The 25,200-nt window shown below is 40.7% G+C and overlaps 3 protein-coding genes across 6 annotated transcripts in view; 1 reads left to right on the top strand and 2 right to left on the bottom strand.

The window, feature by feature from the left end:
• Positions 1-1,001, bottom strand: part of faah (fatty acid amide hydrolase) — a 30,969-nt gene extending 29,968 nt beyond the window's left edge. Inside the window, exons 1-3 of one of the 3 annotated variants that reach the window (XM_061240739.1) lie at positions 906-1,001; positions 634-694; positions 56-247 (exon numbers count right to left, since the gene is read on the bottom strand). In XM_061240739.1, the coding sequence (XP_061096723.1) occupies positions 56-229 (174 nt within the window). In that variant the 5' untranslated portion in view covers positions 230-247; positions 634-694; positions 906-1,001. Of the gene's footprint in view, positions 1-55; positions 442-633; positions 695-905 lie in introns of those variants that run through there. The other 2 variants (XM_061240740.1, XM_061240738.1) reach the window with 2 other exon arrangements.
• An 8,303-nt stretch (positions 1,002-9,304) lies between these two features.
• On the bottom strand, positions 9,305-11,830 carry LOC133127168 (cytochrome b-c1 complex subunit 6, mitochondrial). Of its 2 annotated transcripts, none has more exons than XM_061239850.1 (4): positions 11,667-11,830; positions 11,049-11,093; positions 10,533-10,694; positions 9,305-9,524 (listed from the first exon to the last, which is right to left on the bottom strand). In XM_061239850.1, the coding sequence occupies exons 1-4, from the start codon at positions 11,709-11,711 to the stop codon at positions 9,492-9,494; spliced, it is 285 nt and encodes a 94-aa protein (XP_061095834.1). In that variant the 5' UTR covers positions 11,712-11,830; the 3' UTR covers positions 9,305-9,491. The 2 variants fall into 2 exon arrangements, with proteins under 2 accessions (XP_061095834.1, XP_061095835.1); XM_061239851.1 differs by having other exon boundaries at positions 11,049-11,081.
• Positions 11,831-14,972: 3,142 nt separating this feature from the next.
• On the top strand, positions 14,973-18,437 carry LOC133126622 (leucine-rich repeat-containing protein 41-like). The gene is made up of 6 exons (XM_061238964.1): positions 14,973-14,989; positions 15,107-15,159; positions 15,408-15,506; positions 17,816-17,944; positions 18,039-18,111; positions 18,209-18,437. The coding sequence occupies exons 1-6, from the start codon at positions 14,973-14,975 to the stop codon at positions 18,435-18,437; spliced, it is 600 nt and encodes a 199-aa protein (XP_061094948.1).
• Positions 18,438-25,200: the final 6,763 nt, after the last annotated feature.

The raw sequence follows: 25,200 nt of genomic DNA, 5'->3' as shown, positions 1-25,200 counted from the left end.
TTAAAATAAAGCAAGGATATTCATAAGAACATATTTAAATATATACAAACAGCACCTTTTCTCCGAATTGATGGAAAGTCATTTCTGCCTTCTGGAGCGAGGTAACCCTTCTCAACTTCGCTCTCTGAATCTTTCGGTGTGCCTCCCGGGAAGTTAACCACTTCAGAAGAAGTATTGATACTACTGCACAGCACGTCGTGGCCAGCAGTGTTGTGTAGTTGGACTCCATATCGGAAAAACCTCCAGACTATTGGAATATAAAGACGTAATAGAGCCTATTCGAAGAGATATAACATTGAGGACGGCGTTCAGGAGTACACTACACCCACGCAGTAGAACCGGTAGCTGCATGCATGTTCCACCCCCTTTAGCATTGGTGCGTTCACATCACATGGGCTCACAATTTAGCTCTCGTGTTTTTATAATATAATTTTTTATATAAATGCATAGCTGCCAACTCTCACGCTTTCAGCGTGAAAACAGGCAAATGCGTGTGTCTCACGCCGAAAGCGTGAGAGTTGGCAGCTATGTAAGTGCCACAAATCAACAAGTCAACTCGATAAACCAGCACGAAGACCATAATGCAAGTACAACGTTAATTTCAGACGCACTTGTAGTACAAGTTGTCATGACCGTAATGTCACATGCATCCGACTAGCAGCAGCGACTGACATCTGAAGTCACAGTTCGCTATCTAGGTACAGCAGAAATACGTATTTGTTATAGCAATTTGAGTTGAACATATGTTGTTATATTTTTATTAATACATTTTAAAAATGTAGCATGTTTATGAATAAAGCGTGACTAGTCATCTCCAGTTAGTGACATTAGCTAGCATATATAGTTTAATCCCTCATAAGCAGCAGCATTGCATTTTTAGATAGATAGTTGATTACATAAAATACCAATGTCTAATTTGAGGTGGGCTCCGAGAACGCATTGACACCTAGGAAAGGAAAGTGCGTTCCGAAGCTGACTTGAATTTTCGGTCTACATTCTTCTCCGTCTTCGTCTTCTTATTCTTTTTGGTGTTTATCAATGGTTTGAAGACAAAAAAGTGCATTACCGCCACCTACTGGAGTGGAGTGTGGATCGGGATTATATTAATTCACAATTTCTTATAACGACAAAGAAAATAGATAAATAAAATAAACCTAAATAATTATATATTAACTTACTTGTTTGAAAATACTGAACTAAAACATCACTTGAGCTCTACTACGCTTCTCTGCAAAATGTCTTATTTCCAAATGTAGGATAAGCCCTAGAGAGTATACATCGTTTCTCTCTTCATAATACCTAGTTATATAATATTACATGCTCTATAGTTTCTTCCTGACCACGATAAATAACATTTCCTTGTGGAATGTTTTTTTTTATTTTTTATTACCAACAACATACTGTTAAATCCTGTCTGTCCAAATCTTAGTCTGATTCTGCTTTCTTATTTCTCCCTCCTCCCATGGTTATGTTGATTAGTAATGGAATACAATATGGTAGTGCTTTGATCTACCTAGTCTTCATTTTCTTTCTACTGAGTTACTTGAAGCTATGCTGGAATATTATTAAAAGCAGGATTTCTAATGATCATTTTGTTGATATTCCACCAATAATACAGAATATGGGGAAGGAGTTGCTTAATGAGTAGAGAGAAAGAGTTGCATAAGGAATATGGAGAAAGAGCTCTTAATATCCTTGCTGAGTACTTTATTAGGAACTAATACTGGGTAGGGCCTCCATTTGCGGTCAAAACAGCCTCCATTCTTTCTGGCATGAATTTCACAATTTGTTGAAAACATTCCTTTGAGATTCTGTTCCATGTTGACATGATTGCATCATTAAATTTTAGCAGATTTGTCAGCTACACTTTCATGCTATGAATCTCTCATTCTACCACATCCTAAAGGTGTTCTATTGGATTCAGATTCAGTGACTGGGAAGGCCACTGAAAAACATTGAACTCATTGTCATGTTAATGAAACCAGTTTGAGATTACTTTTGTTTTGTGACATTGACCATTATCATGCTGGAAGCAGCCATTTAAAGATGGGTACATTGCGGCCATGATGGCGGTGGCATTCAAGCGATGATTGATTGGTATTAACGGGCCCAAAGTGTCCCAAGAAAACATTCCCCACACCATTTCAGCACTGCCACCAGCCTGGAGTGTTGACACAAGGTAGGTTGGGTCCATGGATTAATGCTGTTGGTGTCAAATTCTGACCTTACCATCTGTATGCCTCATTAGATTCATCAGACCAACAGGCTACGTTTGCCAGTCTTCAACTAACTGTCCAGTTTTGTGCCCACTGCAGCCTCAGCTTTCTGTTCTTGGCTGACAGAAGTGGAACTACAGTGCATATGTCAGGAATCAAACAAAGGGAACCAATCGCAGACTCAGGGATAACGTGAATAAGGCAGGCTTTAATGGCAAGGGGCAGATCCAAAATGTATTAAAAAGACAGGCAATGGTCAGAATCCAAACAGACAGGTAATGAAGGGCATGCAGAGCGAGTTCAAAACCCAAGAAGACAGACAAGCAAAGGTACAAAAACAAAAACCACACCAAACCAGAAAAATCCAAATACATAACATAATGGGGTACATGCACAGGGTACAGGAAGCTAAAACCAGGGTACAGAACAGAATAACAGATAAGACGAACTAGCAACAAGAAACTGAAAGTGGAAGGTTTAAATAGACTACTAATTGACAGACAACGAGACACAGGTGAGAGAAATGGCAGAAATGACAGGAAAGAAGTCCATATAAGGTGTGGGGAGGCGGAGACACGAAATGGGGAAACAACTGAAACAAATGGATGAAGGTGAATGGAGCAGGAAACAGACTACGGAAAGCACATAGGTAATAAAAACAGATAACAGAAAAACATAGAACCTGAGAGCATAGTTGGATTTCACAGAAAATCTCTACTTTGCCTTATTTTGACTATCTAGAACAGGGGTCGGCAACCTTGGTCCTGGAGAGCTGCAGGGTGTGCTGGTTTTTGTTTTCGCCTTAATACCAGCAACTGATTCATACCCAAGAAACCAGGTGAGGCGAGTTAACTGTGTAATCCACTGCTTTAATCGATCAATTAAGTGCTGAGTAACGACAAAAGCCAGCACACCCTGCGGCTCTCCAGGACCAGGGTTGCCGACCCCTGATCTAGAATTTGACTAATGTCATCATATTAATGTGTAAATACCATATTCATGTTTGTAAGTGGAAAAGTATTCAGCTCTCATTTACCTTTTTCATGAATGAACTGGAGAAATACTGAACACATTTTTAAATAAATGTCTTTATTGATATAATCTAGCACAGGGGTCGGCAACCCTGGTCCTGGAGAGCTGCATGCTGTGCTGGTTTTTGTTTTCGCCTTAATACCAGCAACCTATTCAGACCCAAGAAACCAGGTGAGGCGAGTTAACTGTGACCGATTGCATCAATTGATCAATTAAGTAAAGAGTAACAACGAAAGCCAGCGTACCCTGCGGCTCTCCAGGACCAGGGTTGCCGACCACTGATCTAGCAGTATGTGTGCCCAGTACGCACCATGTAATTGTGTAATTCTTCTACCCCAATGTAGCCGGTTTTGTTGTTTCTGGAGGCTTTTTTTTTTTTTTTTTTTGGTTTTTTGCATTTTGTTTGGAGTTCTAAGTGCAATGTCGTGTTCCCATTTTTTTATTGCACTGTAGATTGACTTGAGCAATACAAAACATTCTTTAGCTTAATATTATTTATGCTTGATACAATTTATATAAATGTGTACAATGATATCAAACGCATATCTTCCAGATTATAAATGGGTATTATAATTATGCATCATACATTTAAACTCACAAGCACTTTATTTGGTATTGATTAGACTTTTTTTTTTTTTTTTTTTTACTGCTGTAGCCTATCCACTTAGAGCAAGGGTGGGCAATTCCAGTGTTGTCGAGGACCCGGCCCTAGGCCCGCCTGATGAGAGATTGACAGAAGATGGGTTAGGCAGGAATGCATTGTTAACCCCTCGCACACGCCAATGGGGTAGGAGTAAAAGCTCCCGTAAGAGAAGTATATGGTACAAGATGAATGTACAACCGTATATGGATACTGAGGAGTCTGAAGTCAGAGGACTTAGATTCAGGGTTTTAGAGAGCAAGGCTAAAGGCCTGACTGAGGCCATGCGTAGAATATGTTCTAGCATGACCATGGAAGATGCTGAACAAGCTGAACGGGAAATTGATGACCCAGGGAGTTTGGCATTCAAGGAGACTGTGACAAAGTAGATGAGAACACACCATTTGTCCCCATTGCCATCATCATTGCCATATTGTTTTGTTCATTTGAATTGTTTGTTAGCCAGAATTCACTTATTTGCATTATGTTTCATAAGTTAATTACAGTCTTCTTTGTTTCCAATCCTAACATACTCACCATGTGGTCCAGAGGCAAAAGGAGGAAGCAGCCAAACACTTCCTGTATTTGTATCCTAGGTGACATCATGAGTGATGTCACGGGACCAGACCAAGTAGGGGGGGGGTAGGAAATGTTTAGGAAGTTATGTATGTATATTGATTGTGATTTGTTTATGTGATTACAGATATATGTTATATAGTAAGCCATGTGAACGGTTTCGGTTGGGCTAAATGAGGACAAGGAATGGTTAACAATTGTATCACTTACCTGTGTTCAGGAGAGACACCTGCGGGATTGGTATAACCTAGATTGTCTGGGTTTGAGGTTGATTGAAGGCCTATTTAAAGAGTTGCTGTTTAGCTGCTGGGGAGGTGGGACGTCAGTATGTTGCTGGGTACACGTTGTAGGGACTACAACGTCCACATTCCCACAGGAAAATTCCGCGACGTCCACCACGAAAGACGTCTAACTTGGTTCAGCCAATCCCGTCATGGCGGGAGCAATAAACGGTCCCGTATAAGAGCAAGACACGTTCTTGGGATCTTTCTTCTGTTTCTTCTGCTTCTTCTCTTGGACGCACCCTTTTTGGGCATTCGCTTCAGCTCATCTGCTCCGAGACTCGGACAGAGGCTGGATGCTGCACAGCGCACTACCAGGCCTACGGACACACCCAGTTACCTCGCGGTAACTTCGTGGCCTATAGCGAGTGGAAACTGGTGTACGCGGAACGCTACATCAGTTTACTCCTGCAAAGCTCACAACAACGAAACGGCAACGAACTTTTACACCTGGAAAAGGACCAGCGGATCAGACGACAACGCGCTGCTAAGACGGGAACACCCCAGCCTGCGCATCTCTCCCGGACCCCATTCACAGCACCATCGCCGCTTCTACAAGGACAGCATGTCTTTTGGATCCAGCAATGCGTATGGACTCAGTAAGAACAAACATTCAGGCATAGCCAGTGTTTAGTTTAGTCTTAACTGTTTTTGTGAATCTGTGTTTCAATATTTACCATCCAACCATTGTAATGTGTTTGGTTAGCTACATATATGTACGTGAATTGATTCGCCGTCTTTTGCGCATATATAGAGTAAAACTACGCAAGTAGTCCCTTCTCACAGCTGACTCTAACTCATTACCACACCCAGAACTCTAGCTTACTCAAGCTAGCTACTCCCACCTTTCCTTTGTTCAAGCGACACGCGCGCTTGCGCGCGCCACACGCACACGCACACACACATACCCAACTAAATTTCCCTACTAATTCTCGTTCGTTTATCTGTTATGTGTTTGTATGTTTGTTTAATAAATATATTTTATTAAACCCCGGTGTCCGTTTTGGAATCGCATAGACCTGAGAGCCGAGTTAAAGCAGTCTTTCGAAGAACTTCCAACCTTCAGGTTATCGGTATGTTTAATCATTAATATTGGTTATTTTAATTATTAATTAAAATACTAAATTTGTGGTTAGATATTTCTGGTAATAGTAATTTTATGAGACTGATTACTTTTCGCAGTTATACTGCAACACAACGTTTAACTGGCGCCCCGGTTTCGTAGAGTAAAATCCCTGCGTTATTTGGCGGCCCGTGCAAGGACCCCTACAACGTGATGTTAAGTTCTGTTATGATTTGAAGTTTGTTGAGTTAAGCCAAGTTACTTAATTTCTTTTTTTTTTTTTTTTTTTTTTTATATATATATTTTTGGTTGCACATGTAGCCGTGTCACTTGTTTTTGTAAATAAAACACCTCTTGTGATGCCGGGACAAGTCTCTGTCGTCTGCCTCCTACCAAACTTCTTGCCACTCTGGTCAGGCTTCCTAACAGAGACGATCGATGTGATGACATACTTGGTTGACACGTGTGGGCTTGCTCCTACAGGGGAGGAGCACAAGGCCTGGTTAAAGCAACAGGATGAGAAAAACAATGAAGATAATTGGGAGATCAAAGAGTATGAGGAGATGGAAAAATGTAAGAGAGATAAGGAAAATGGAAAGGATGTCAATACCGAAAGAAGATTAAGAGGCTTCAAGGGCCTTCTTGATTATAGCACAAATAATTTATCCGATAGATTCAAAGGACTAACAAGTGGAGGAGTTAAATGATGAATTACACTCAGCTATTAGCTGGATGTCCTTTGTAGATCCCTTAAGGTGCTGCGGAGAGGGGCACCTGAAGAGTGTATTGAGATGGTGGCAGGCATTAACTTCTGGCTTGCAGGAGATCAAGGTGTGGAGGAAGTCAAGGAGAGACTATGAAATTGAAACAGACACCAGTTATGAATAGGTTCCTTAAAAAAAATACAAAAAAGCTAGTGTTTTTCCACTCGTATATTAAGATGGTGGAAATTCCCAAACCGGAGGGGCACATGAGAAAGTATTGGGGAAATTTCTTTTGAGGTATGAGAAAATGACAGTTGGAAAAACCGAAATAATGAATATGGTCATTAAAAAACAAGTTACATAAGAGATAAATGTCTTCCCGCTTGAAATATCGGGGACATTTCTTATCAAAAAGGTACACTTTTGTATGCAAAAAAGATATATAAGGAATAAGCTTTTAGACCTTAGGGTAGGATCTTAGAATTTGGCTTCAGAAGATATCTACGAGCTGTTGAAGAAAGCCACGCAGAACAACTATAACCAAGCTGGAGTGGTAATTATAATCTATATTACTTGTAGAAGTAGGAAAAATAATACATAGAAGTAATACATTATAAGCTTCCTTTTATTTTAATGTCTTTTATTTCTCATTAAGGTATTATATAAGGTAGAAAAATGTAGAGACGTTATTATAGTTAGATAAATATAATATTCTAGGAATAGTTTCTTTTAAACGTCCAGAAGGGGGAGCTATAGGATAAGGCTATGGCCAAAGAGGATGGGTATTTGAGGGGTGTACCTTGACTTTTAAACATCATGGTGGAAAGGTAAATTAGAAAGAGCTAAAGGGGTATATGTAACTTGCATGTGATCAGCAAACTGAAAGATGATATTTACACTGTAATCTGTATAACTATTCTTTTGATTGATTATAATAAAGTATATCTTACTATAATCATATGTGATAAAGATTCTTTAGAGGAATACATTGAATACAGGACATCGAATACCAGATTTGCATCACACCCTTCACTTCGAGACTGGGCTGGAAGTTCAGTAGAACTTACCAGGGCTCCAGAACGTTCAGAGTACTTCAGTTCGTCCCCGAGACACCTCCTCGTGGGGTACTGCTCGTGGGAACGTGAGGTCTGAGCTCGGCAAGGGGTCCGTGGCACACGAGTGTGTATGCATGTTTTTGTTTCCACAATTAATCTGGCTAAATGAGCTAATTGGCCATATACACCAACACACGCTCACTCAGATCAGATCACAGTAAAACCATATCATATAGGGACACAAAAACAGTCTTTGACTGTCATTAATGCCTTCATCAAGAAATGTAGCAAAAATGTCAGATGACATACATGTTAGAACCAATTAAGTAATTAAGACCAGCAGTTTGCATGAAAACCAGAAACAGCTACGGCCCTCATTGCCCACCTCTGACGTTATGATGTGTTGTGTGTTCAGAGATGCTCTTCTGCATACCACTGTTGTAATGTGTGATTATTTGCATTACTGTCACCTTCCTATCAGCTTTGACCAGTCTGGCCATTCTCTGCAAGTTCTTTTTTTTCTCTCCCCTCATCCTTAGCCTACATTTCACCTCAGCCATATATTGATCGATCACATCTCATTTATTTAAACTCCGCTAAATCTAATTTTTCTTGGCTACAATCTCTTTTTGTGGAGTTGAACGGCTTTGTAGATGACAACTTCAGATTAATATTTATATGCAATAAAACACAAGCCTACAAAATATATTGCTTCTTCCGTTTAGAAATGCACTAAATCACCCCTCTGCTTCACGCATGGGGCATTGAATTATGGGATATCCCTTCTTTTATCCCCTTTCACAATTAAGAATCAAACCTACATATTGTATCCTGACATTTTGGGGATTCACCCTTGAAGTAAGGGAAGCTAACATCAGGAAGAAAACATACAATGGGCCAGTTTCAATATTTTTATCTCCACCCTCCTTCACTCCACTCCCCCACTACCACTCCTCCATTCCAGCAGAAGTATGTGGAGCAAAGGAGTGGAGTTAACCTCCTAAGACCTGGCGTACACATGCGTGGACTCCACATTTTGGGCTGTATAACCATAATACTTAATTCTTAAGACCGAGAGTCCACATATGTGGACATCATTTTTCTCAAAAACTACATCATGTCAAAAGATGATGCTTAGTTTTTATACTTATCAGGTCCCAATAAGCCCAAATAGCAAAGAGAAATTAAAAATGCGTACCAAAAAAGAGTGCTGGTCTTAGGAGGTTAAGGAGTGGAGCAGTGGCGCAAACAAGGGGGAGTGAAGAAAATTGAGATAAGCTTACCGGCTTCGCAGTCATCACAGTCAATGTCCTGTGCTGATTAAATAGCTTTAATTAGTCATTAGAGTGTAATTACACTTTGAAATGGAGGATTTCAGTTAGCAAAGTGGGTTAGAATTATGGACACCGTTGTTCTTCTTGTTTTAATGGAAAATAGTCAATAAAAATACCTTGAGCAACAAAAAAAAAAGAAAAAGAAAAGAATTATGGACACTGAATCGCTTACAAATTATATAAACCAGTAATATACCAGCTGATGCATTTAGAGGTAGAAATGTATTGTGTTATGTGGTTTTTTTTCTGCCTTCTGCATTTCATTTGAGTAATCCTTGATATAAAAAAAAAACTAATATGAACATTCAGTGGCTAGATTTTATACTGTAAAATATATCACACTAACTACCAAGGACCAATGAATAATCATTATTGTCCATTAACAGAATAACAATACACATAACAGGTTTAATACATTTTTAATACTTAAATATACCCACACACATCAAATCTAATTTCAGGACATTCCTAACATTGACAGTATACCCTGATGGGTGTCTTTTTTTACAATTGCAGTTTCAGCATATTTTACGAAGATTTTACTGTATATCTGTAGAACAGGAGACACTGGAACCAACTTTCAGCAAAGTTTACTTCACTGAATGGAACAGCTTGTGTGCCACCTGTGGGAAAAGGGGAAACAATATCACATGCATTGACAATCGAAGTGATATAGCAGCCTAGATATTAACATACATTTAATTGTAACCTAACCATTCAAACAGCCACAAAACAAGTAGTTATTGGCATGCTGTTAAAGGCACTGTTACAATGGCATATTGTTTTCAGCAATTCAGCAGTAAATCCCTTCCTATCATTGAAAAAGGCTCACTGACATGTTGACTCATCCTCTGCCCGTGTTTATAGCACCAAAACATTGTATAACTGTAATTGCCACAGCCAATGGCGTTTCAATGTCAGCATGTTTACAGAGAAGGGGGAGGGATAAACAGTGTTGTGGTTTCAAGGTGTATGTTGCTGCTTTTCCTCTCTTGACCGTTTGAAATCCAAAATAACCTACTGTACCTTTAATATATGGTATTTATGAAATTGTTATATAATATAAAATATTGTCAAAAAATAAACCATACGTTTTCTTTGCAAAGGCACAGATACAAGATGACTGCAGTTCAGTAAATATTTAATATCATAGTATTTATCCACACTTTAAAATATTAGCTTTTTTATATCATATTGGCATCCCTTTCCTAGGTAATTATTATTGATTTAAATGCGACATTGGCTCAGGCAGTAAGAGCAGTCGTCTGGCAGTCGGAGGTTTGCGGGTTCGATTCCGCCCTGGGTGTATCGAAGTGTCCCTGAGCAAGGCAGCAAATTGCCGTTGGTGTGTGAGTGTGTGTATGACTGGGTGAATGAGAATCAATTGTACAGTACTTTGGATAAAGGTGCTGTATAAATGCAAAAAGTTGATGATCACTTCAATGCTGCTTTAGAATTGCACAGATACAGTACCACACAGGTGTAAGTTCCATCATGACTAAACAAAATAAAAGTAAACCATATAAAACTAATATGGAATTAAAGTGGAATTAAAGAGTATACTCTTCCACTGGCACATGCTGACAATAACACAGCCAATACAATTGGGAAGTTCTGCCCCTGTGACTCACACAGTGGTCGCGGGCATGTAAGAAGTCAAAGAGCTCCTCAGTGCACTCCTCTTGGGTTTCTGACCGTGAGCCCACCCTGGTCTCACAGAGCTCCAGCTTCTCCCGCATGTGTACACAGTGGTGAGTTTCTTCACACTTCTGCCGCACGGTGTCTAAAGGGTCCTGCAATGCACACAACGGAATCTCAGCATTCAGTAAACCCTCTTTAGTCCAAAAGGCACTGTGCTGCTAGTCACAAAATTTGGCAGTGTTTTTTGTTTATGTTAAAACCTGTATATAGGCTGATTTTATTCTTTTTCACATTTGATAAACCGGTCCTTGTCATTTATTTCAATAAAGGTTAAATTTGTTCAGAAAACCTGGTTATGTACATGGTAAGAATTCAACCTTTTAAAAATAACGGGGACGTTATGCCAACTGACAGCAGTCCACCAGTAGCCAACAGTGAGCAGTTAGAACCAGACCATCGACTGGCCCCTGGCTTCCTTTACACATATTTGAATAATTAAACCATACCACCATGTCTTCTTCTTCCTCCTCCTCCTCCTCCTCCTCTTCCTCCTAAAATTAAAATGGAATAAAGATGTCAGTACACTGTCAGAAGGATTGTGGTAGAAGAGTAGCAAGCTAAAGTTATAATGAACGAGTAAGTTAGCTGTAGTCAATGCCCAGAGCTATCAGCTTATAATGCCTAATAAAATGCTTCACGGTCCATATGATACGGTCAAACATTAACTATAGCTAGCTAGGTAGGTAGGTAGATAGGTAGGTAGGTAGTACGTCAGCTAGGATTACATAGAACTGGTATTAGACGAACACATACCTATCTATAACGCTAGATTGTTGTCTAACTAAGTATATAGGTGGCCATCCTTTGTGAGTGATAAAATAATAGCACGTGTTCCAGTATTCAATCTGTATTTTACAAGAAATTATCAAAGTCAATCAGGACAAAATGCATCGGAGCCAGAAAGCTACCGCTGGCTAACTAGCTTAATGATAGTGATACTGCAGTGATAACGGCTAAAAGGCCGTGTAATATAAAATGCCTAGCTAGCTAGCTGTTAGCTGCCTAGTGAGCTACAAACAACAGGTAGCCAGTAAATAACATAGCTCCTGGGTAGTAAAATGTACCTCATCAGGCTCTCCATTTGTAATCATTTTCTCCTCAAAAACCATAGTGCAAGAACTCCTGACGTTCGGTATGAGGCCGACAGATGCAGTGCAATTTTGCCTTCGAGGACGTTTCAGGTCACTCGGGGAAACTAAGCTGGAAAATTCTGCTGTCCTGACGAACTTCCGTTTATGTGCTTGTCAAAATAAAAGTATACACTTTATCACTAATTTCACCTTGCTCCTTCAAGTCTAAACAAAAGTTGTACGTAGTGTGGACGTGTCTGTTGTAAGTGCATATAATCCATCAACATAGCCTAAATGTTTTCTATAACAATCACCTTCTAAGGCTTTTGATTGAAGGTTTAATGTGCAAGGGTTATTTGCCATTTTGATACAGAAATATATTAGCTGGCTATCAGACCAATGCAAACTCTTTTAAATGAGCAGCTGAATACGGAGCAAACGGAGGAATTTGTGGTTAAATCTTGATTGACATTGAAATGATGTAGAGGCAAGGCAAGGCAAGGGCCGATCCGCTTCAGGATTTTGTGCCAACTTCTGCTCTTAATGATTTCATTAGCTAAGTAATGTCTTGATCAGAGACTTGTATATGCAGCAGCTACAGCTGCAGACTGCTCGTGTATAAAATAGGAGTCAATAATCTATTAGACAAGCCATTGAACCTTTTATTTTTAAATGGTATCTTGTAATCACCTCACCAGAAGTAAAACATTGCCTTGATTCGTATTCTGCGGTTGTTGTGACGTCAAATCGCGAATATTTTTTTCTCCAAATCCCATAGAACTTTTGTTGACAGTGGTTATAGGGTGAGTGGGTTGTAAAGCTTGATACAGGCACGGATGATAACTAGCCAGAGGAAGTTATTTGTATACAGATATTTGTTGTTATTTGTACAGAAATGTATTCCTGTAACATATCTGTACATGTAGCTAATTACTTACATTCTAGTTTTGATCTGTTCTTTAAACTATATTTTATCAACAAAATATAATAGTGGGATCTCTGATCGCTACTTTTTAGCAACAGCCCATTTTATGAGGGGTCGATCAGATAAAGCAAACAACAGAATGTTTTAAATGTGACAATATTCATATTAATTGTATTAAAAGGAAATCAGAATCAGAAAGCTTTATTGTCATTGCACAACAACAGTACAACGAGATTTGGTGTGCAGCACCTAAAACGATACATGCATACACACAGTACACACACTACACACCCTACACATTCATGCACCCACACACTACACACATTACACACACACGGACCCGAGTTTAAAAGCAGCATAGAAGAACATTTTCAGCAGTAAAAAAAAATATTGCACGTCCCACAATTATTAAAATAAATATATATAAATAAATGATGGATTAGTCCTAAGTGTTATGATGCAGATGTGATGGCAATAGGGGGGGAGTGTTTATTTAGTTCAGTGATGGCTCTTGGAAAGAAGCTGTTCCGCAGCCTGGAGGTGCGGGCTTTGAAGGCCCTGTATCGCCTTCCAGATGGCAGCAGAAAGAAGAGGTGATGAGAGGGGTGGGTTCCATCTTTCAGGATGCTGCTAGCTCTGCGGAGGCAGCGTGACCTGAAGATGTCATCCAGTGTGGGCAGAGGAAGTCCGATGATTTTCTGCAAAGTGTTAATGACTCTCTGCAGGGATTTCCTTTCCGTGTCTGTGCGTGATGCAATAGGTTAAAATGCTCTCGATAGAGCAGTGGTAAAAGGCCTTGAGCAGCTCAGCAGACAAGTTGGTTTTCTTGAGTGTCCTTAAAAAATAGAGCCGCTGTTGGGCCTTTTTTAACAGTGCCGTGGAGTTGGCTGTCCATTTGAGGTCCTCAGTGATGTGGGTCCCCAAGAACTTAAAGCAGGAGACCCTCTCCACTTCCTCTCCCTTGATGGTTAGGGGAGAAAGGTCCCCTCTGTGTCTCCTGAAGTCGATGATGATTTCTTTAGTCTTTTTGATGTTTAGTGTGAGGTTATTGTCTGTGCACCATCCTATCAGTTTGTGGACTTCATCTCTGTAGGCTGTCTCATCACTGTTGGAATTCAGTCCCACCACTGTTGTATCATCTGCAAATTTAATTATTGTGTTTGAGGGGTGTGTGGAGATGCAGTCATGTGTGTAGAGGGAGTAGAGCAGTGGACTCAGCACGCAGTCTTGTGGTGCGCCGGTGCTGAGGGACAGACTGGAGGTGAGGTGTGGGCCGACTGTCTGTGGGCGGTTGGATAGAAAGTCTTTAATCCATATACACAGAGAGTTGCTGAGACCCAGGTCGAGAAGTTTGGTGACCAACCTACTGGGGACAATTGTGTTGAACGCCGAGCTGTAATCTATAAAAAGCATTCTCACATATGTCCCACTCTGGTCCAGGTGCGCCAGTGCTGTATGAAGGGTTGTGGCGATAGCATCCTCTGTGGACCTGTTTGCTCTATATGCATACTGATGTTGGTCCAGGTTATGGGGGAGGGCAGATTTAATGTGCTTCATAACCAGTCTCTCAAAACACTTGGCGATGACAGGGGTGAGTGCCACAGGTCTATAGTCATTGAAAGTGCTGATGTTGCTTTGTTTGGGCACTGGGATGATTGTGGCTGATTTGAGGCAGGTCGGCACAGTAGCTTGGGACAGAGACAGATTAAAAATGTCTGTGAAGACATCTGCAAGCTGGTGGGCACAGTCTCTGATAATTTGTGATCTGCTGGATGCCCTGCCACATACGTGCCGGATCCCTGTTGGTGAAGTGATCCTCGATTTTTTCCTTGTATGCAGCTTTTGCCTGCTTAATGCCTTTTTTCAAGTTGTGCCTGGCTGCGCTGTAATGCTCTCTGTCACCTGATCTGAAGGCTGTATTGCGCTCCTTCAACAGGGTCTGGACCTCTTTAGTCATCCAAAGTTTCCTGTTTGGGAAGACACGGATGCGTGTGTCGATGGTGACATTTTCAATACAGGTCCTGATGTAGCAGAGAACAGTAAAGGTGTAGACATTCACATCTTGATCAAAGAACAGGTTCCAGTTGGTACGCTGGAAACAGTCCTGCAGTTGGAAAGAGGCATCCACAGGCCACTTTTTAACAGTTCTGGTGGTGGGTTTCTGTTTTTTAATAATGGGGCTGTAAGCTGGAGTTAGGTACAGTGACAGGTGATCAGACTGGCCCAGATGTGCGAGGGGGGAGGCTCTGTATCCCTTGGTAATGTTAAAGTATACACAGTCAAGTGTGTTATTCCCTCTAGTTGCACATTTAACATGCTGATGGAATTTTGGGAGCACAGTCTTAAGATTTGCATGATTAAAATCACCGGCCACAATGAAGACGCCCTCGGGGTAAGCATTCTGCTGTTTGTTTATGGCCGTTAGCACGTAGCCGAGTGCTAGCTTAGCGTTAGCATCAGGTGGAATATAGACGGCTGTTACAACAACAACAGAGAATTCCCGTGGCAGAAAGAAAAATAATGGAGGCCAGAAGCTTGGCACCCTGCTGCAGTCCCTGCCAGGTAATACCAGCTGTTCAGGTTGGCATCCAAATAACAGCCTAGACTCAAAAATCTTAAATTATAAATTATTGCAATTAATACGTAGAAAGTCATGTTTAATGTAGATTGTACTTTTCACCATTTTGGATCTTTCAGTTACAGATGAGTGCTGTCAGATGCCTGTCTTTTTTGCATGCACAAAACATTCTGATTTTCAGGGGAACGTATGTGTCATTCTTTCTTTAATTGTATTTCTGTACTTTCTGTAGAGTTGAATCCAAACCTAAAATCCCCGTCCCTGGATGATGTCAACTTGGCTAATTGTCACAATGAAGTTCTAAATCTCCTGAACAACTCAAAGTTGGAAGGTAAATTCTAGAAATTTCAGCTTCAAAGTCAGTTGGATGGATTACAAATCGTGTTGTTGACATAACGTGACACATAGCACTAAAACAGAATGTGTGAATGTTTTATATGCCTGAAAATGAAGTTGAAGCATTTACAGTGGGATCAAAAATTATTGGTACCCCTGACAGAAAATGAACAAACAATACTCAAAAAAATTCTAAACAATATATTTATAGACAAACTCGAAATACCAACATGTGATAAATACTGCTATATTAATGTTTCAATGGAACCAACAAAAATCATTTACTGATTTAATAAAAAATAAATTTCCTCCAAATCAATGTTTCACAATTATTGGCACCCTTAAAGATTTTTGTAAATAACACCTACCAAAATTAAACCAGGTATTAAATTCCACTTATTTAAGTTTATCTATGTGTTAAGGAACTGTATTGAGTGATTACATCACTTCCTGTTTCACTAAGGTAACACACATGCAATATCCCTTTGTCATCCAACACCATGAAGAAAACAAAAGAATTGGCAGTTCAAAAGAGGCAGATGGTCGTAGACCTTCATAAACGTGGTAATGGCTACAAGAAAATTCACAAACGATTGAGTATACCACTGAGCACTGTCAGAGCAATTATAAAAAAGTTCAGAAGTGGAACTGTTGAAAATCTCATGGGTAGAGGATGCAACTGCATCTTGCCCCCCAGGATACTGAGGAGAATGGTGAGAGAAGCAACAAAATCCCCAAGGATCACAGTGAAAGAATTGCAGGCCTTGGTGGCATCTTGGGGTCACCAGGTTTCAAAAAGCACCATCATACGCCACCTCCATAACCACAGCCTCATTGGAAGGGTTGCCAGAAGAAAGCGCTTGAAGTTTGCCAAACGTCATTTACATTATGACTGGAACAAGGTTCTCTGGTCAGATGAGACCAAAATTGAACGTTTTGGTCAGATAGAGCATCGGTATGTTTGGCGTAGGAACAGAGATGCATACAAGGAGAAACACCTCATACCCACAGAAGTCTGGGACTTGGTCGTAGGTGGACTTTCCAACAAGACAATGAACCAAAACACACCTCAAGATCCACACAGAAATGGTTCCGTGACAACAAAATCAACGTTCTGAAATGGCCATCTCAGTCACCAGACCTCAATCCAATCGAAAACCTGTGGGCTGAGCTGAAGAGGTCAGTTGATAAGCACAAACCCAAGAACGTGAAGGATCTTGAAAGGATATGCAAAGAGGAATGGTCCAAAATCCCTCCAAATGTGTTCCTTAATCTTGTCAAAAATTACAGGAAGAGACTCCATGCTGTTATCCTTGCCAGAGGTGGTTGCACTAAGTACTAGGTGAAGGGTGCCAATAATTCGGAAACCTTGATTTTGTTGAAATTTATTTTTTATTAAATGATTATGATTTTGGTTGTTTCCATTGAAACATTAATGAAGTACAGTATTTGGCACATGTTGGTGTATTACCTTTCTCTATAATTATATTATTATTTTAAGCCTTGTTTTTGCATTGCTGGTGAGGGGTGCCAATAATTCGTGAGCCCACTGTAGCTTATTTCAAACTTGGAATATTCAAATGTCTACCATTTAGTGGAAATATTATTTACTTAAATGTATTATTTAAAAATATATATATATTTGAAATGTATTCACGGAACCAATGTTAAAATCCTTAAGAACCATAATTTTTAAAAGAGGAATGAATGCAAATAAACGGACTCGGGCCAGTGTGACTTATCGGGTTAATGCTGGCCACTTCTACCAAACTATCCCTCCTGTAGTGTATGCTGGTAGCTAAACACCTGTTCACATACTGGTTTAATTCACTTGCTCTAAATGTGTAGAAATGCTGCTGGGACAGTTCACTTTCTGGGTTTAAAAAAAAAAATAACATTCCACTTTTAATGTGTTTTCAATTCTCTCAGAAACTTTTATGTGCAAAGAAGGATATTTTAGATAGATGTTTCTTATGATCAGTCAGCTTTACAGTGTGGCATTCTGAGGTTTATGGTCGGAAGCAAATAAAAAAATGCACTTGAGCTTGTACAGTGACATTATGTCCAGAGGCTCTACATACAGTATGAGTACTAATTCTGTAATATATATTCACATTACTAAAAAGTAAATTACCCAAAACCAATTGGGGGGAAAAAAATGCCAAAAAACTAAAAGTTAAGAGTTAAAGCATAATACAGTACATCGTTGCAGTAACATTGTTGACATTAATATTAACTGTAATGTTGGCGTTCATATTCGGCTTTCAGTATGGTCTTGTGTTTTTATGATGTCTCCATCCTCAGATGCACACTTCAAAGACTGTCGACTCCTGGAGAAATGTGAAGTGAAGGAGGACTTTCTTCTGCCTTTTGTGACTGCACTGAAAGGGCTCTTGTCACTTCGCTCCCTCACATTATCCCAAAACCGCCTGGGTAAAATATTGTCCATTTAGCAACACATTATTAATTCCAGACGGATTCATTTGACATTGTTTTAATGCAAAATCTTTTGTCTGTTTTTAAACAGCCAATGGTATAATTGCACTGGGAGACCTATTTTCAGGAGATTCTCCTTCCAGGATACAGAGACTGGACATCAGGTACTGACAAAAGTATTCACATGATTTTACAAATGTATGCTTGTATCAATATTTAAAGCTGTTGAAGTATTTCCATTTTCTCCTGTTTCTTTTTCAGCTCCAACTACATTTTACCGACGGGACTGCTGGAATTTGGGAGACGGTTGGAGTACAGCCCTCCACCGCCTGGACTGACTGTAGATCTGCGGTGCAACCCCCTCGATCGTGACCCCCAGGTCACAGAGGAAGCTCTGCTGAAGCTTCGCCCTCTTTGCTGTGTCCTCACAGATGACTGGAATTCCAGAACTACTATGGCTGACCACATTAGTGTCATGGCAACAGTGTGATTGGGCATACTTCCACCTCAGATCACAGGACAATTCCGCGACTCCACTCTGCCTGATGTCTAGCTCGGTTCAGCCAATCCCATAATGGCGGGAGCAATACACTTTCCCCTATAAGAGCAAGGCATGCTCTCGGGATTGGCCCTTCCTTTTTTTCGACGCTCTTTTCTTCACCTGCCCGATACTCGGACAGAGACTTAATTCTCTACAGCGCACCATCAGGCCTACAGACACAGCTAGTTTAACTTAGTGGCCTATAGCGAGTGGAAGCTGGTGTATACTGAATGCTACATCAGTTTACCACTGCAAACCACTGTTCCACCCGGAAAAAGGACCAGCGAACATCTTTTAAGCAACCGAACGGACCAGACGACAACGCACAGCTGGAGAGAGATTTGCGCACCTCTCCAGGACAGCATTCACAGCACCAGCGCGGCTCCTACAAGGACAGCACGTCCTTTGTATCCAGCAATGCGTATGGACTCAGTAAGACAACAAACATTCTGGCATAGCCAGTGTTTAGTTTAGTCTTAACTGTTATTGTGAATCCGTGTTTTGTATATTTGCTTTGTCTTATCATTTGAATGTATTCTGTTGGCCGTATATGTACGGGAATTGATTCGCCGTCTTTCGCGCATATATAGAGTAAACCGCAAGTAGTCGCTCTTCTCACAGTAACACTAACACTTAACATTCCCACTTTCACCTTTCCTTTGTTCAAGGGACACGCGCGCACACACAAACATCCTAACATACCTTGCCCTCTAACCTCCCGTTATTCCAACCGTATATCTGTTCTGTGTTTATACGTTTGTTTAATAAATATATTTTCTGAAACCCGGTGTCTGTTTTGGCGTCACATAGACATGAGAGCCGAGTTAAAGCAGTCTTTCAAAGGACTTCCAACCTTCAGGTTATAGTTGTTAAATCATGAATATTGGTTATTTTAATTATTAATTAAAATATTAAATTTGTGGTTAGATATTTCTGATAACAGTCATTTTGAGACCGATTACTTTTTGCAGTTATACTGCTACACTACATTAATTGGCGCCCCGGTTTCGTAGAGAGTAAAATCTCTACGTTATTTGGCGTCCCGTGCGAGGACCCTACAAAGGGTCTCCCCTTGCTGAGGTATGGCTAGAACTGATCAACTGTACCAATAAACGTGCCCAATACCTTATTGACCATTTTATTTTTAAACGGTAGCTTGTGATAGCTGCGTGAAGTTGGCAAATGTTGCTGGCCACAATTGGAGACTTCCGGTTCGCATTTATCAAAATAAAAGTTCGGTGAATAAAATTATTTATGAACTGTAATTTTGTCAATTTTAATTGTTAAATTAATACAGTTGGATATGATTGTGATGTATTTGCAGAGAATATACAATTGTGCACAAATTTCAATAAAAACTGTTTGCCACCTGTTGTTGCTGTCTGTCAGGTGTGGTATGGGCATGCATTGCCATAGACTGTCAGTTGCCACCCAGCTCATTTGCATAGCTCATAACTCAAAAACTAGAAATTGTTTCAAAATGAAAGGGGGTATACATTTGTTAGCTGGACCCTTATCTTTAATATTCTACAGTCCTTTCTGCAAAATCCTGTTCCGAGCAATTGTTGCTGTGTTTCTAGTGTGGGGTGGCCATACATTGCTATTGACTGTCAGTTGCCACCCAACTCATTTGCATAGCTCATAACTCAAAAACTAGAAATTGTTTCAAAATGAAAGGGGGTATACATTTGTTAGCTGGACCCATATCTTTAATATGAAACAGTCCTTTCTGTGAAATACTGTTCCGAGCAATTGTTGCTGTGTTTCTAGTGTGGGGAGGCCATACGTTGCCATAGACTGTCAATTCACAAGCAGCTCATTTGCATAGCTGATAACTCAAAAACTATGAATTGTTTCAAAATGAAAGGGGTATACATTTGTTAGCTGGACCCATATCTTTAATATGAAACAGTCCTTTCTGCAAAATCCTGTTCCGAGCAATTGTTGCTGTGTTTCTAGTGTGGGGTGGCCATACATTGCTATTGACTGTCAGTTGCCACCCAACTCATTTGCATAGCTGATAACTCAAAAACTAGAAATTGTTTCAAAATGAAAGGGGGTATACATTTGTTAGCTAGACCCTTATCTTTAATATTCTACAGTCCTTTCTGTGAAATCCTGTTCCGAGCAATTGTTGCTATGTTTCTAGTGTGGGGAGGCCATACGTTGCCATAGACTGTCAATTGCCACCCAGCTCATTTGCATAGCTCATAACTCAAAAACTAGAAATTGTTTCAAAATGAAAGGGGGTATACATTTGTTAGCTGGACCCATATCTTTAATATGAAACAGTCCTTTCTGCAAAATCCTGTTCCGAGCAATTGTTGCTATGTTTCTAGTGTGGGGAGGCCATACGTTGCCATAGACTGTCAATTGCCACCCAGCTCATTTGCATAGCTCATAACTCAAAAACTATGAATTGTTTCAAAATGAAAGGGGGTATACATTTGTTAGCTGTACCCATATCTTTAATATTCTATAGTCCTTTCTGTGAAATCCTGTTCCGAGCAATTGTTGCTGTGTTTCTAGTGTGGGGAGGCCATACATTGCCATAGACTGTCAATTGCCACCCAACTCATTTGCATAGCTGATAACTCAAAAACTATGAATTGTTTCAAAATGAAAGGGGGTATACATTTGTTAGCTGGACCCTTATCTCTAATATTCTATGTTCACAGCAATTGTTGCTGTGTGTCAGGTGCAGGGTGGGCATTCATTGCTATAGACTGTCAATTCACATGCTGCTCATTATAGACCTATATACCCAGGGATAAACCCAAACCATGCAACTTTACAATGAAATTAAAGTCAAATCAACTTTATTTGTGTTGCACATTTCACGCTATATTTGTCAGTACATGCTTTAGAGCAGTGCTTCTCAACCAGGAATTTATTAATTGATTTATTTAATTTAGGGCATTTTTGGTGGTATGATTGGTTCAGTTATTAAATTAGTTGTTTCAGTTTCTGGTTACAACAAAAACCTTCCGGCAAGACTAGAGTTGAGAAACACAGCTTTAGCGCAAGCCCCAGCCTTTCCCCCCACAAAAGCAAGCCTAGGGCAACAGTGGCAAGGAAAAACTTCCAAGGTGGAGAAGGAAGAAACCTTGGGAGGAACCAGACTTAAGTGGGGGGCCCATTCTCCTCTGGCTGGCTTACGGGTGACAATGATGGTCAGATAAAACAATTAACAATTAATTATGAACAATTTGTTCATGTGATGGGTTTTGAATGTGTGTGAGATTGGCAGGGTGCAGATGAAGGAGGTGGCGGTCCTGGGGCAGTATGTGGGGGGTGTCTCAGCGCTGCAGTATGATTGTGATGAAGACAAGGGGGAAAAAAATGACAATATGGCAGTGGGAAGTAAGTAGGGACACAAATGGGACTTGGAAACAAACCGAGGCCTTAATTGTAAGGAGGATTTACTGTTGGGCTAATTCTAATGAGTATTTAATTTTAAGTTAAGTCATCCAGGACAACCTTTCGCATTTTACTTGGACTGCAATTTAACTGATTACTATCAAGTATTATACTTTTTGAAAACACAAACGTAAAGTCCAAAGCTGCTCCCATCTAACTGACCTGGAAAGGAAGGACATTGGTGAGCATATTCAAAAACCAAATTTACTGGATGTAGTTTTCCTGTAATGCCAAAATACTGTAAAGATAAATAGAGTGAGAGACGGTCAAGAACTGCTAATAAAGATGAGTTGTGGTGCTTCAGTGAATCCATTAATATTGCTTTTAAAAATATTTTTCCCTCTAATATCCTGCAATGTTCCATTGTAATATGAATCATGGTCCAATGTAACAAATCTAAATTCACTGGAACAAGGACAAATTTAAATCTCCACCAATTTCTTTTTAAATTTGGTAAATTTGGCAAGACCTCAATTGTCTTGCAGTACAAACTATACAGTTCCTGGCTAACAAATAGTTGCAGTAGAGGGGACAGCAAGAATTATTTTTTTGGGTACTGTTCTGATTAAAAATGACAGGTATGTGTTTATAATGGAATCATTTAGCCAATTGTTTCCAGGATTTCACAGAAAGGACTGTAGAATATTAAAGATATGGGTATATAGAGTAAATGTATACCCCCTTTCATTTTGAAATAATTTATAGTTTTTGAGTTATCAGCTATGCAAATGAGCTGCTTGTGAATTGACAGTCAATAGCAATGTATTACATTATTGGCATTTAGCAGACGCTCTTATCCAGAGCGACGTACAACAAAGTGCAAACCCATAACCAGGGATAAGTTCACTGAAAGACCCTAGAGGGAAGTACAATTTCAACTGCTACCTGTACAACAAAGATAAAGACGAGGGCCTTTTATTTTAATTTTATTTTTTTTATTTTTTTGAGAACAAATTAACAAACAAACAGAGCAAAAGTGACCAAAGTGAACTATCCAAACACTGCTTACCTAGCCAACTAAAAATACCGATACACAAAGCACATCACAGAGACAACAATCAAGGTTCACAGGGAGGTAGGGAGGGACGGGGAGAGGTGCTGCTTGAAGAGGTGCGTCTTCAGCTTGCGCTTGAAGGTGGGGAGAGATTCTACAGTTCTGACCTCAACGGGGAGTTCGTTCCACCACCGTGGAGCCAGAACAGACAGTAGTCGTGAGCGTGAGGTGGAGGTTCGGAGAGGGGGAGGTGCCAAGCGGCCTGTGGAGGCTGAACGAAGAGGTCTGGCAGGGGTGTAGGGTCTGATGATTTTTTGTAGATAAGCTGGGGAAGACCCTTTAACTGCTTGGAAGGCTAGCACCAATGTTTTGAATTAGATGCGAGCCATGACAGGCAGCCAGTGGAGGGAAGTAAGCAGGGGGGTGACGTGTGAGTATTTGGGAAGGTTGAAGACCAGACGAGCTGCTGCATTCTGGATGAGTTGGAGGGGTCTGATGGCGGACGCTGGGAGGCCAGCCAAGAGGGAATTGCAGTAGTCCAGGCAGGACAGAACCATCGCTTGGACCAGGAGCTGGGTCGAGTAGGGGGTGAGAAAGGGGCGGATTCTCTGTATGTTGTATAGGAAGAACCTGCAAGACCGGGTCACCGCTGCAATGTTCTCGGAAAGGGACAGTCTGCTGTCCATCACCACGCCGAGGTTCCTTGCACTGGGTGACGGCGTGAGTGTGGTATCCCCGAGGGAAATGGAGAGATCTAGATGGGGAGAGGTTTTAGCAGGGATGAATATCATTTCAGTCTTGCCTGGGTTGAGCTTTAGATGGTGGTTGTCCATCCAGCTCTGGATGTCAATCAGGCAAGCAGAGATACGGGCTGAAACCTGCGTATCAGACGGCGAGAACGAGACGAAGAGTTAGGTATCGTCCGCGTAGCAGTGGTAGGATAGCCCATGTGCAGTGATCACAGGGCCAAGGGAGCGAGTGTAAAGAGAAAAAAGAAGCGGGCCTAGAACTGAGCCCTGGGGAACTCCTGTGGCGAGGGGCCGAGGTGTCGATACCGAACCAGCCCAGGCAACCTGGAAGGAGCGACCAGAGAGGTAGGACTCAATCCAGTCCAGGGCTGTGCCACAGATGCCCGTTGCTGAGAGGGCAGATAGGAGGATGGAGTGATCCACAGTGTCGAAGGCAGCAGAGAGATCTAGGAGAATGAGGACAGAGGAGAGGGAGGCTGCTCGTGCGGCATGGAGTGACTCACTGACGGAGAGCAGCGCGGTCTCTGTCGAGTGGCCCGATCTGAAGCCAGACTGATGGGGGTCTAGCACGTACGGCCACCCCACACTAGAAACACAGCAACAATTGCTCGGACCAGGATTTCACAGAAAGGACTGTAGAATATTAAAGATAAGGGTGTATAGAGTAAATGTATACCCCCTTTCATTTTGAAACAATTTCTAGTTTTTGAGTTATCAGCTATGCAAATGAGCTGCTTGTGAATTGACATTCTATGGCAACGTATGGCCACCCCACACTAGAAACACAGCAACAATTGCTCGGAACAGGATTTCACAGAAAGGACTGTAGAATATTAAAGATAAGGGTCCAGCTAACAAATGTATACCCCTTTCATTTTGAAACAATTCATAGTTTTTGAGTTATGAGCTATGCAAATGAGTTGGGTGGCAATTGACAGTCTATGGCAACGTATGGCCTCCCCACACTAGAAACACAGCAACAATTGCTCGGAACAGGATTTTGCAGAAAGGACTGTAGAATATTAAAGATATCGGTCCAACTAACAAATGTATACCCCCTTTCATTTTGAAACAATTAATCGTTTTTGAGTTATGAGCTATGCAAATGAGCTGCTTGTGAATTGACAGTCAATGGCATTGCATGCCCTTACCACACTGTAAATACAGCAACAATTGCTCGGAACATGATTTTAGATAATAAATGTATAATTTTATATATATTATACATAGATTTAATGTATGCCCCTTCATATTTGGCAACTTTTTTTTCAAACAGTAAGCAGGTATGCAAATGAGCAGTTATTGAACCGACAGGGTCAAGCAATTCATGCTTGGCCTACAATATAGTCACTAGTCAAATAGCAAGCTAGTTGCTTGCTGACTTTTGTAAGTTCTATCAGCAATGAATTTAAACAATGGTAATTATGTGAGGAAGCGCAGCAAACGCGGTAACTATGTTCTCATTATTTAACGTTACTCAGCAGCTCTTATTTTGACGGAAAATCACAGGAAGTTGAAACCGGAACTTCTGTACAGGAAGTCTAATTGT

Source organism: Conger conger, chromosome 4 (assembly GCF_963514075.1).
Source record: "Conger conger chromosome 4, fConCon1.1, whole genome shotgun sequence".
NCBI classification, from domain to species: domain Eukaryota; kingdom Metazoa; phylum Chordata; class Actinopteri; order Anguilliformes; family Congridae; genus Conger; species Conger conger.
This window is presented reverse-complemented; position numbering and strand designations above follow the sequence as displayed.